Genomic DNA, 13,458 nt, shown 5'->3' on the forward strand with positions numbered 1-13,458 from the left:
ATATCTTTCTAAAGCTCTCAGTCCTTTGGCTCCTTCCCAGGCACTATCTGTTAGCTTCTGTCATAATTCACCAGGCAGAGGGGAGTCAGAGTACAGACTAAGTGTCCTTTAAAAAAGGGGGGAAGCAAAGCTTAACACATTTAAACAGTGTTAATAAGACCCATGAACAATGTACAGAACGTACCATGAGCATTCCAGGAGTTTGGAGAAAAGAGGGTACAGGTACGGTAGACCAGAATCCATGCCAGTATTTATGAAGGAAGTAGGGCTTCAGCTGAGCCATGAAGTGGGAGGACAGGAAACAGAAGACAACAGAAGCTGGGAGGACATCTGATGTTGCCTCCCTCCTCTAGCAGTGAATGAGAATTTGCATTTTCTTATTACCACCCTTGTTACAGAGGCATTTTGGCACAGAAAAGTCATAACCCTTACCTTTCTTTGGATGAGTTAAAAAGACAGATCCCTGGGCCTCCCTCCTGGAGATCGTGTTTTAACTGGTATGCCTTAGGGTCCAAGACTGCAGTTTTAATAACCATCTAGGTGATTTGGGTAGTCTGCTACCATGCCTTGATGAACCCAGCTTGAAGACCCCCGTGAATCCCAGTCTAACCTGAGGGCTGCACTGTCCCCTGCCGTCTCCTGTGACACAGCTCCTGTTCTTCAATATGGAGGGCCTCCTTTATCCCTTCTCACTCTTCCCTTACTCTGCAAATTCCATTTTTAATGTTTGTAGACATTACTACCTCAACACCTGAGATGTGTTTGAACAGCTGGCCAGGAAGGGAGAATGTCTGAAAGTGAGGGACTACGTTTATCTGGTGGAGTAACAATTCAACTAGGAGCTCTGCTGTAAAGTGGAAGGCGTCTTTTTTTGTTTTTATTTTGTTTGGTTGGTTGGTTATTCTTTCTAGGCCTTTTATTTTGGGGAGTGAGTTTGTTTGTTTGTTTGTTTGTTTGTTTTGGTTCTGAACACTTGAGCTTCCCCAAAGCTTGGGTGGGTATTGAGACCAGGCCATTACTGGGAGAGAGCCTTGTTGAGCAGTCCAAGTGACTGATGAAATGATGCAGGATCCCCTGTTGACTAGCCCAGCTGTGTCGTGGCTCTCTGCTGAGTGCTTTCTCCATGCTGGCCCTGGAACTTCACAAGAACTCACTGACAGAGTACCAGTTTATAGGTACAGAAATTAAGTGATCTTAACATTGTGAGCTGGGTGGCTGGGCAGAAGGCGATGGTGTTTGGGTGCTAGTATCTTAGAGGTAGGTTGAGAGTTTCATCATTGGAGAGGACGGACTGCTTTTAAGTTGTGTTGTGTTCTTCCGCGGCACTTCTCTTCCAGACTCCTCCTTGTGTGGGCGTCATGAATCCAAAGTACCCTTACTATTTTTGGTTTATTCATGAAGCCTAGTGATACAAAATTATGCAAGCATTGTAGAGGCCAACTAATAGATGTTTGAGCTTGTCTTTTCCTGAAGAAGCTTTCAAGATTACGTTGACGTTGATCTCCTATAAGCCTCAATGTGTGTCCTTTTGCTACTCCCCCATTGCTTCCTTTTGTTTCTGCTTCTTTCCCTAAAAACTGAAACTAGAGTTATATAGTAGCAATGGGGGCGGAAATGCTTTTCTAAAACAAGCTCAGGAAGTCACTTAATTAGCCTAGGAAGGGAATAAGAGAAAATTCATTCTTTTCAAACAATCTCAGAAAATTGGACTTTTCCTAACACACTAAGAGCAAATACGTTGCTGTTCCCATTAAGAGTGATCTGTATATTCCTAGTTTACAAGCATGAATATCCACCCTCCCCCCATTTCCAGGTCCCATGATTCCTTCTCTTTTTCTTCCTGCTATTGAACTTTGCAGACTTAGCTAGATTTTATATAATCTTTACAATATCACTAATTTCCATGAAGATGGATTGTGATAGCACAGAAATTAGTGTTTTTTGTTTTGTTTTTTTTTTTTTGGATATTGAAAAATCAAAGAACTGGAGATTTTGAAAGTTGCAAGAGAGAGAGGAAGAAGACAGCTTTCAGTATCGTATGTAGGAGGGAGGAAAATTCTAGAGAACAGCAAAGAAAACTAAGGGTATGCGTGGAACAGAGAGGGGGCTGTTCAAAGGCTATGCAAAAAAACCAAACAATTTGCAGGGAGGCTGGAAGCAGAGGGTAAGGATTTAAAAGGAAGTGAAATTCATAATTAGATTAGTAAAATGCATTCTAGATATCTTTAAAGACGAGTTCTTAGCATTCCTCCAAGGCACTCCACAGGGTACAAAGGCAGTCCTGGGTAGATAGATGGGTTGGGTGGATGGATGGCTAGATGGATGGATGGTTAGATAAATTTATGGATGGAGCACTGTAACTGACTTCTAACCTTAAAAAGTAGAGATTTGTCACCTCTTTCTGGTTTAAACCAGCAACTTCAGAAAGTCTAGGAAACTCTTAAAATTCTATGTAAAATTTGGAACGTCTTTGTTTCCTTTTCTGTTACAAAGAACATTTGGCGTAACCTTTATTGAAAAGCTTATGTCCCACAAAAAGTTAAGAACCCCTGGTTTAAACAAGTCCTGGAAATGTGAAATATAACAAGCGATTGCACTCATTTGTTCTCATGTGCACACACATCTACCACCTGCCCTACCTGTAACATCTTCTCTTCTCACTTGCTCTCTCCCCTCTTCCGGTACAGTTCATCCATCTCAGGAGCCTGGCTGGTTGGAGGGGACTCTCGACGGAAAGACTGGCCTCATTCCTGAGAACTACGTGGAGTTCCTCTAACTGGTGACCCCAGCAGACCTGCTGAGCTTTCCATGGTGTCCATGACAACTGCTGATTCTAGTGTTGTAGGCCATTTCTCTTTGCCACTGAGAAATGCAGGGTGACTGACTCTGTTACCACCTGTCAACACGAATGTTTCTATGAACTCTGGTGTCACCCATCCCCATGATCATGTCAGCTGGCATGTGGTGATACTGCACGGAACAGAAGTAAATCAGCAGTGGAGGCCATTTGATTTCAATAATCAAGAGAAAGGCTTGCGAAGTCGTTCCTCTCATTTAGCTCCCTAAATAGGGAGCATTCATTTTGTTTCAATAGTCACCCAAATCCAAAAAAGGAAGTAAGAAAGATGTATGTAGTCCTCAAGAGCATGTAATGTAGCTAAGTCTAACAGGGCTGGGCATTGGCTCTGAGGCCCAGGCTGGGCCCGTTGCTTCTGTTTACAGTTGACACTCTCTCTACTCCACCTCTAAATACTTGAGACCCACAATGCTACAGGCAGCTGGGTCTGTCTGGTTGCATGCAGGAGAGAGAGGGGTTACAGCACTGTTTACATAAGATGCAATCTCTCACCATCTCCAAACAGCCTTGGCCAAACATCAGCAGAATTCAGCTCTGTCCTCTCGTGCAAGGGAACACACCCCCCCCCATGTTCCTCCTCCCAAGCTAGGAACTTCTCTGCCACCGAGAGCTGCCATCACCTCGTAACCACGGCAACCCAACCTACTCTGAAACCAAACCAAAAAAAAAAAAAAACACTCTTTTTGCATGACATATTTTTTCTTCCCCCTTTTTGGTCATTTTTTGAATGATTTGCCAACCTCCTGAAGCAGAAGGTCAAGGAATTAGAGTGGTCTGCTTGGGGCAGACAGAATAGCAGCTGGGAACTCTTCCCTTTCTGGTGAATTTTAGCAGCATCAGGATATATTTGGAACAAACTCTAGTAACCTCTTGAGATTAAATTACATACAGACTTAATACTTCTGCTCTTCCATGCAACTAGTGTTTGCTTTCTAGGGGGCAATGTGCTGCCTCCTCATGGGCGACATCCTCTCCTCCCCTCGACTTGTTCACTCATGGTCTCCCGTTCCGTGTCCCTTCTCCTGCCCTCGACTGCCTCTAGCCCCTCACTTACGTTGGCGGTGCCCTGGGCTGCTGAGCACTGGTGACCTGGCAGCTTTCAAGGATGATTCCCAGGCTAACTGTATGGCCTGTAGTTTTAAAGGACATATATGTTCACTGCCACTCAGAAAAAGGGAATTGTTTCTCAGGCTTTTGAGGCATAAGACTAATATTGTAAGCCATTTTGATCCAGGAGAATACCAAAAGGTTGGGGCTTGGAAGGTGGCATGGGTACTTTCTAAGAAAGAGAATTTCCTGGTCCAGAAGGGGCTGGGTCTTGTGCAAGACTGCCAGGAGTGGGGAAGTTGGGTCTGGACATATCACATTCACTTGGCCTTCAAAGGAACAGAGTTCCCAGTATCTTCCACTTTAGAATGTCCTTGCAAGAGTGACTATGGGCAGACAGACTCCAAATTAATGATGGACTCTCAAGCTCCCCAGGAGCCCCTCGGGTTGGCAGCATCGCCCCAGAGTGTTTCCTGCTTCTGGAACTCCTCTTTAGGGAAGTTGAAAGAAGAAAAGAAAAACTTGAATTGTGTTGAATTACTGTATCTTTTGCTTTTTTTTTTTTTTTAAAGATAAACTTGTAAATAGAGTGATTTGAAATATTATATGGTGAAGTTTTATATTTGATAATCTTTAAGCTAGCACTCCACACATTTAAGCTTTGATTGTTGAGTAGGTGTGTGTAAGAGGGAGAGGGAGAAGGCAAGGTTGAAGAGAGTCAGGGTCATCCCTTCTCTGGCCTTGAGGAAGGAGGACACGTTTCTAGGGACTCTGCTGGCTCTTGTTGGTGGGCGTGACACACTGATTGTATTCGGTGGTCTTTATCTACATGTGTTTTTGAGCTTTTCTTGGGCTTTGAATTTGGAGAGAGAAAGAGCATTTTCAGGCAATGAATTTTTCGAAGAATTCTTGCTCAGTAGTAAGATGAAGCTCAGGATTCAAATAGGTGGGGATAGGAGTTAGATTTTTTTTTTTTCCATTTTTCTTCTCAGGTGTATTTCTTGGTACCCCAAGATGTCAGGACAGAAGGCGACGGGGTTGTCGCATGTTCCTTATATCTTACTCCTCTGCACATCTTCCAAGGCTGTACACATGAGGCCGAGCTATTTTGTAAATGTCGTGTGTGTGTCTACATTCTAGGAAAAACTGGCTTCTTAGGATCTTGGGTCCTCAGTATGCTGCTGCTTTCCCTTTCTTTCCTTTCTTTTTCATCTCAAGTTTCGTATGACCCCAAAATAAAAGAAAAACTCCAAAAGGGATGTAGGCTGTGCTGTTGATAGAGCTTTATAGATGACTTTAGGTTTAAAGGAGTTTGTCATTGTGATTCAGTGGATCAGCTCGAGGATTACCCAGCTATTATGCAAGAGTTCAGCCCGCAGCAAGGGAGACACTACCACTACCAACTCAGAGAGCAAGAATTAAGACTGGATAAGTCCAAGATAGGACTCAGGAAAGCCATCACTGAAAACCCAAGAACGAACACGCCAACTGGCTACACTTACTCCCTGTAGACTTGGGACAGCTGCGGAACCTGTTCAGTGGGGCTTGCGGGGACAAGCATGGTCTGTCCACTGTGCTTTCTAAATGTCAGGAAACACATAATGTTTGTTGTTGTTGTTGTTGTTGTTGTTTTTAGCACATTTGATGTTTTAAATTGTCACCTGCCTTACTGGAACCCTAACTAGAGCTAACATGGAGGAGCAGAAGGCCCAGGCCCTGATTTGGGAGCTCCTCACTGAAGCATAGCTGTCAACACTTGGCCCCAGCTTGACCACTTGGAAGCCTGTCCCTCCCTCTTCAGTTGGCTCTGATTTGAAGCCGGAGGGAAATGGAACTGCCGCCAACGGGAATTTTTAGGTAGACCCCTACCCAGCTTCCCTGTGGCCATGCTGGGGCTGTGACAGATGGCTGCTCTGCTCCCTTTCCCCAGCCAGGCTCACCTCCTCCTCATTTGCTGCAGAACTGGAGATACCATTAAGAATATGAGCCAAGAAACAGGGAAGGAATTTGATGACTAAAAGGAGGCTTTACTCTCTTTACTGTCTATGCCCCTCTCCCATTCCTAATTCTGCTCAAATAGGGAATTTGGGGCAGATTAGGAGAGTGAACAAGGTATCAGAATGGAGGACTGTGGACCAAGATCCCTGAGCTTTCCCAGGAACCTTGTGTTTCTTCTGTAAGGCACTTTGGTGAAGCACACGGAGCCCGAATCTTTACTTGGGCATCATGATTTGTCTCACTCGTCCATCAGGTACTCAAAGAAGTCTATAGCTACAGAATTCCATGCTGTGAAAGATACTAGTTTCAAATCCCTGCCCCCAAATCCCTTGCTCAAGATATTCTCTTCTGTGTTCAAAAATCAATGTATAGGGACGGACCCTGTATAGCACAGCCTTCCTTAGTATCTTATAATTGGAGCCAGTTTCTCACTTAGTGTTTTAATATTTCTGCAGCCAATATGCGTTTACTTCTGTCAGACCAAACTGTCTTTTACAACGTAATTCTAGTTCATTCCCTTTTGCTGAGTGCTTTTTGGACAGAGAGCAAACAGAAAGAAGCTAAGCAATCAAGCATTGGCAGGTTGGCATCGGCAGGACAGAGCCATGCTACTGACAAGACCATTTCAGGCATGCCCAGGACTCCACAGTTTGTGCGCCATGCCTGTAGCTCAGAGGGAAGTCCTTTTACGAACTGCGTCTCCTGACAGCAGCAAGCCCAGTCACCCCAGAAGTTCTGTCTTGACTACAGAGACTGCAAAAACATCTATGGTTGAAGCATGGGGAGACAGAAATAACCAGCTAAAGGTAATTTGCTCCCCTATTCATGACTCTTTATTGGTACTTTCCATCCTCTGGCTTCTGTTTCCAAAAGCAAGTCTAGACCAACAGTTTCATAGACAACAGGAGTCCTAGGTACAACAGTGGCCACCATGGCACTCAGAGTTTGCCCTAGTACAGAATATTTTATGAGTAACCATATTACTGCAGTAGGTAGCCAGCCTTGAAGAAACCAAATAACTACCTAACTTTAAAAGGAATGTCCCAGGTATTCTATCTCCAGAGTTATCTGTCATCTTTGGCAAACTTGACAGTAATCAATTACCTAGACAACCTTGCCCCACATGTCTTTTAAGTCAACTGGGTGTCCTCTCACACACCCTTAGCTGGTGTTTAAAAAATTCATCTCGCGTTCAAATGTGTTTGGCAGCCATGCTGATCGGCTGGGTGCTGAACCACTTCTCTGTAATTGTAGCATCAAAATGACAACAGCAGAGCAATGAACCTTGCACAATCCTACAGCATGCCTGAGAAGAGACTCCCAACAAGTAATAATTAGCTTTTTTCCTTTCGCCACCTACAGTACTTATCTAACTAAAGAACTTCCCAAAGCAGAGGGAGAGACCATATAGAGAATCCAGATGTCATTCAGAGCTGCCATCCCTGGCTGAAATGTGGTCTTCCGATGGAAGTGCTGTATTCTGGGGTGAAAAGGTTTGGATGTCAAGTAGTGCAGGGAGTGGAGAAAAAGAGAAAGGTGAACCACACTGAAGAACTGGGCGGGGGGTGCTGGTTAGGAGGAATAAATATAGTTCTTAATAGGGAAAAAATGACCACAGAAAAAGTTCGCAACTGATACTTTTATGAAAGTTTTAATAGCACTCTACAAGATGGAAATGCCTTTCAAGCTAGAATGCTATAGTGACCAAAGCCCTGGGGTAGTCCTAGACCCATATAAGAATAGCAGTTACTATTACATGAAAATTCTTTTGAGTGTAATCAGAACCAGAGTATCGATAATCAAAATGTTCCATTTCCCTGGAGCAGTCCTGGAGAGGTCAAGACATTCTACAAAGTTGTCCCTACAGACACCTAAGAGCAACTCCCTTGGGTATCCAGATGCCAGGATCACGCTGGTACCTGTGGAAAGAGGTTCATGTGGTGACTCTAAAGTGTCTGTGTATTGTGTGTGTTTATGCGCACACACATCGACAACAATAAAGACACAGACGCTCATGTAGACGCCCACGGAAGCTGGCGGCTGCTGAGACTTGACAGCCTTTTAAGATTTCAAATTGGAGAACAAGAGAAACGAGAGGCTGTTGATTGTCAACATGATCAAAGATGTAAATTAAGTGCCATTTTAAAACTTCGTATATATCAAATGGTTACTATCTACAGCTGTATTCCTTATTAACTTATTAAAAGTCGTGTAGGAAAACAGATCAAACTCATAAACCTTTAGTAGCTACTACTAGGCTAGTAGTCACAAGCACTCTAAAAGACATTTTGTCCAGATTTTGGAGAAGAAAATATTTGCATGTTTATCTCCTAATTTAGGCTACCTTTGAGTATACTGTAAAGTGCTGTGTGATAGATTATCAATAAAGTACTTAAAAATGGCACTTTAATTTTTTTAAACCATAAATTATGCACTGTTTTAAACTTCAGTATTGAATATTGACTGGTGTCTAGAATCCAATTCTGTAATTAAAAAGTAATTTGTGACTAGAATAGAACTTTTTCTCTGTTCTTAGTAAAATAGTCTTGCCATGTTGAGGCTGTTTTTTTTTTTTAAATGTGCTTTTGCGTCACTAAGCGTACCTATAAGGAAAATCCAGTTTCTGTTGAGAGGCCTCTGAAACTTGGCTTTCTTTCATCTGCTTGGTTTATGTGACAATCCTTATGAAACGAGTGGAAGTATGATTTTTGAATTAAATGACTTTTCCATTTGGTGGCACATTTGTTTCTTGAGTTTCTGATAAAGTTTTAACATGATGCCTATTTTCATATTCCTTCAAATAAGAGTGTAAAGACATGCTCACAGTTCCAGGTCTGGGTCCCTGTGGTTGCTGGTAACAACTGCAGTGCTGATTTTTGACCTGCTGTGGAGAGCTTCACTTTCTTTTAGGAAAGAGCTAATGCTAGTGAACTTGAGGAGCTGTGAGGCGTATCAACCAAGCCCCAGAAATCCATATTCTATTTAATGTTTCTGACTTTATCTCCTGGAAGCTATAGTTGTTTTTATTCTTCCTGAATTCGGTTTTCAAAACCACTCTTTTGTAGAAGTTCATTATACCATGTGGGATAATCAAAGAGCCACAACACAGACAGTCCCCCCCCACAGCTCGGTGTGTCCCACAGGTTTGTACATCATTTGTTTAGAACTTGTAACATGTCCCAGGCTGGCTTCTTTTACCGAGTCTTCTCATTCATCGTGTCCATTCTGGACATATTCAGAGTTGCAGCCCGGAACCCGGGTTTATAACGGACTTCCCACCTTCTGTTGTGAGCACAGAGGGCTCAGAAGGAGAGGGCAGGAGGACACTCTGGCAGAGGAGGAGGAGAGTGGGGCTCCCTGCTGCCTGGTTTTTGGGGGTGCCCACTTGAGTACGTGGGTCACACGTGAGCCGCTCACACTGTGCTCACTTGTCACTTAAGAAGGCACTGGCTTTCCCCCTGTGAACAGCACAAGCTTTCAGTCCTTGTGCCATCATGGAGCTTATGCCTGCCCTGGAAAATTCTCCGAGCATCTGAAGCCTCCTACATGCATGAGGTCACACGGCACCTAGGGGAGACCTTCTGAGTGGCACACACAGCTGACTATGTCCATAGTGGGAGCATGAGATATATGGTATGTATTTGTGTTTTATCTTTGTCCTTGGCCTTTCCAACAGACTTGGCAATCCTTTCACCTTTTATGTCTTTTTAACAGAAAAGATTTCATTTTCATTTTGATTTTAGTAGCCACTCTGCAGAGCTCAAATGGCCCTACTAAGCCTTGTGGTTGGTTTGGTGTTCTTCACTTGTTAGCTCTGGCTGCCTGATTGGTTAAAAGAGCACTATGGTTAGAAATGGGCTGGACTGACACTTGAAATTGGTAAATGAAAGATTTTCTTAGACCCCAAATATGTATGCTGTCTTGGGAATTAAATCAGGGCTTTAATTCCTTCTTAGTTCTTGCAGTCTCTGCTCAGATACCACACATCTCTCCTACCCTAATATGTCAATGTCATTGGCTTGCCCTCCTTTTAATAACACTAAACTAAGCTGCAACTAATTAACTAGACTGGGTTAGGCAGAATTGCCAGAGTTCCACCAGCATGGCAGCCAAAGAAGCCTCTAACCAATGCAGTAAGTGCTTGGTGGTCGGGGCGAGAGGCTCCTGCACGGGAGGGTGCAAATAACTGTCTGCAGGCAGGAGCGTTCCAACAGGGCTGCATCCCTCACACTGGCATCCTACTCACCCAGGCATCATCAGTCAGTGGGGACCAAAGCAGGAAGCTTTTAATTTGAAAGAAACCACGGCCCACTGTACTCAGCAATGCCAGTCACACTGTGCATCTCATCTCCTGTAATTCACCCCATGAGGTGGGCCCCAGCCTTGGTTTGCTAGAACCCTGGTAGCTAATAAGCCTTCACAAGGCCAACCAGCAAATTAATCAAGACTTGAATTCATTTGGGGCTTTAGGTACAAAAATCACATCTTACCCTCCAAGTCTTGAGCCCACCATCAAATTAAAATTTTTTATTCTGACACTATGGCTCTATGTCCTCTTTGTAGTTTTTCTGATAAGTTACTGGAAAGATGTTTTTTAAATGAACTTCTGCCTTCTCTGAACCTTTCTCAGTGAAGCAGCTTGCCTCTCCTGTGTTAAATGCAGTGAAGTAATGGCAGTAAAGGGTCGCCCGTTTTTTCCTACCTTTTCTTCTCTCACACCATTTGGCCCTTTCATATGTCTTTGTGTCATCCATTCAGTTTTCGTCATAAAATGTGTAGTGTCAACTTCTTCTTAGTTAACAGCTCCATAAGGGCAAAGACCAGGTTTTGCTCACCCGTGTCCACTCAGCTCCCAGCCCAGGGCCTGGCCCAGCACATGTCCAGTAGCCTCTGGGTGGGCTGACCGAGTGACCGAAAGTAGAAGAGCGCTGCTTGGCCCTATATTCCTCCTTCCCGTTGGACTCTACAGTTCTTGTTGAAAGAAAGAAATTGGGTGTCATTAGACTTGGGTTCTAAGTTGACTTTGTGACCTCTGGCAAGCTCCTCCATTCGCTCACGTCCTGGGATTTCAGCTCCTTGGAAGGGGACTTCCCACCCTTCATCCAGGCACACACAACCACATTCTTTCCCATCCCGCTCCCTAGTGCTCGGTATAAGAAGCCATCTGGATAAGCAGATGACCGAGAGCCAAAGACCCTTCACTGTCATCTGAATTGCTTATGGGCAGTTTTATGCACTTCATACCAGGCTCGGGCCTGCCTTCAAGCAAAGCCACATCAGAATCACCCCCAAAATAAAAAGTGTTCTTTTTTGAAGACCCTTCCAGGAAATTCCACATTATCCCATGGGAATTTGGCATCTAACATTCTCACTAAGGGAATTCTTTGTGTCTAATTTAAGTTTCCCATGATGCAGCTTAATGTCCATTTCCTTTCTGTTTTTCCTTAGAGTGGGGAACCGCTTGCCTCATTTTTTTTTTTTTCAGAGAAATCACCCTCCATTTTTGTGATTCCATCCAGCAAACACTTCTGGACCATCTCTATGTACCAGGAACTCCTACGACCAGGACTTAAAAGACATGATCTCTGTCCTCAGGGAACTCATAGTTGGTCTTCACGACAGGGACATGTATGAGAAGCCACACGTGCCATGTGACATGTCTACCTGCTGTGCGGCAGATAGTCTTGGGCTCTGTGAAAGAAGGGCCTTTCTGTTTGGGAGGCAGGTACCAGAGAAAGCTTCATAGAAGTGACGTTGGAGAGGGATCTCAAAAGGTAGAGAGGAGTTTGGCACCTAGACCATTGGAGAAGTGTCCCAGGCTCAAGGATGGCAAGGACTGAGGCATGGAGAGGAGAGAGAGAGAGGGAGGTGAGTTGGGTATGATTGGACATAAAGAGACAAGAGCTTCCTGGAAAACTGTACATTTGTCTGGTCACCCTCACCCACTCCCCACATTGACCTCTAGGCTTCTGTTTTCTCCCAATGACCAACAATATCAGCTAACATGAATTACAGTCTTACTAGGCATGAGACACTATTATAAATGCATTAACTCACTGAATCCTCAAAACTCATGAGAAATACTATAATTACTCCTATTTTATAGATGAGGAAACAGGATCAGGGAGGTCACACAAGCTAGGAAGTGGTGAAACTTCAATTTTAGGATAGGTCTGTCTGCTTCTGGAGCCCATATGCTCTTATCTTTAAAAAATTTCCTTATAGGTATACACACATGGTCTTACATAAATGTGTAAGCATTTTTTAACGGCATGGAAGTTTTTCCTTCTGCTTTTGACTTGGTTCTTCCATCCCCCACCTAAGCATCCTCAAACCTGACATCAGCAACTTCATTATGTCCTCTTCAGTAGTGAGCCCTTCAAAACGGGCTCTGGCAAGCAGTCTCCCGCAAACACTTAGCTTTGGTTCCCTATTGGCCAGAATAAGAACAGGATATGTTTTGAATAAAAACTTTCTTTTCTCCTAGGAGCACTGTGCTCACTCCTTTTGGGTGAATAGTTTCCCCATTTCTGGAGCTCTCTGCAGACACTCCTGGTTGTCTGGGCAGCCCCACGCACTCCAGCTGCAATCCTTGGCTGGTCCCAGCATCCTTAAGGACACTGCAAGGAGGCAGCCCCTGTGGAAGGCCAGCCATGTTTTGTTGGCTGGAAATATGTAGTGCGCACATTTTTAAAAATTTAACAATTTAAAAACAGTCCCTCTCCCCACCCTGATCCAGCTGCCGACGACAGACCATCAGGCTCTTACAGGATTGCCAGGGAAATCCCATGAGCATGTGTCTTTTTGTGGGAGAGCCAGTGTATCTAGCCTGATCTGCAAATGCTTAAAAAAAGAGAATCTCCTTGGCATTTTAACCCCCTCTTGAACTTAATGAGATTTGAAAAAAATCAGAGCTAGAGGAGTTAGCAAGAGAAGTCAAGGCAGACAATGGTGAGTACTTGTGGGACTTCCTCAAAGGCAGGGTGGGACTCATCCAGGTCTCTTGCTTTCAGAGGCATGGAGCTGTTGCATGTCAAGATGACAGTGACCAAGTAAGTCTCATTTATGGAGCAGTTCCATTGTACTAACTGCTTTCCCATGCATCATCTTATTAATCCTCCCATCAACCCTGTGAAATAGGCCCTATTACTCCCCTCTTCTGTAGATGAGGAAGCCAAGTATTAGACCAGGAAACTTGTTCAGAGTCACTAAGCCAATAAGTAACAGAACAGACAGGGAACCCCAGCAAAACTGCTATCTCAGCTTACCCTCAACTCCCACCCTGTCCCCAGATGAGAAGGTGTTGGAAGCTTCTGTCCTTGAATGCTCTTTACTTCCCTGGCCCTGAGGGAGTATTTATTATTTTTGCTTTTTGGCATCCAGTACCCCTTCTGGCAAGGGCACCTCAGATTTCATTTGGAGCCCATGGGTTTAGGTTCCATGGGTTTGGGTGGCTGGGCATCAACCCTTGATCCAGCAGTGTACCAGTGGCACTGTTCTGGCCTATGAGATCATCAGATCCATCCAGCTCCAGTGATTGGTTGGTTAAAGAATGG

At 44.2% G+C, this 13,458-nt stretch overlaps 1 protein-coding gene across 4 annotated transcripts in view; it reads left to right on the forward strand.

Moving 5' to 3' along the window:
• The window catches only part of LOC111156914 (Rho GTPase activating protein 26), a 440,327-nt gene extending 436,574 nt beyond the window's left edge, over window positions 1-3,753 (forward strand). For 2 of the 4 annotated variants that reach the window (XM_022518050.1, XM_022518047.1), the window contains one exon: window positions 2,688-3,753. In XM_022518050.1, coding sequence (XP_022373758.1) covers window positions 2,688-2,776 — 89 coding nt within the window. In that variant the 3' untranslated portion in view covers window positions 2,777-3,753. The remainder of the gene's footprint in view (window positions 1-2,687) is intronic. The other 2 variants (XM_022518049.1, XM_022518051.1) reach the window with 2 other exon arrangements.
• Window positions 3,754-13,458: the final 9,705 nt, after the last annotated feature.

Source organism: Enhydra lutris, unplaced genomic scaffold (assembly GCF_002288905.1).
Source record: "Enhydra lutris kenyoni isolate GAN:26980312 unplaced genomic scaffold, ASM228890v2 scaffoldscaffold50, whole genome shotgun sequence".
Classification (NCBI taxonomy): domain Eukaryota; kingdom Metazoa; phylum Chordata; class Mammalia; order Carnivora; family Mustelidae; genus Enhydra; species Enhydra lutris.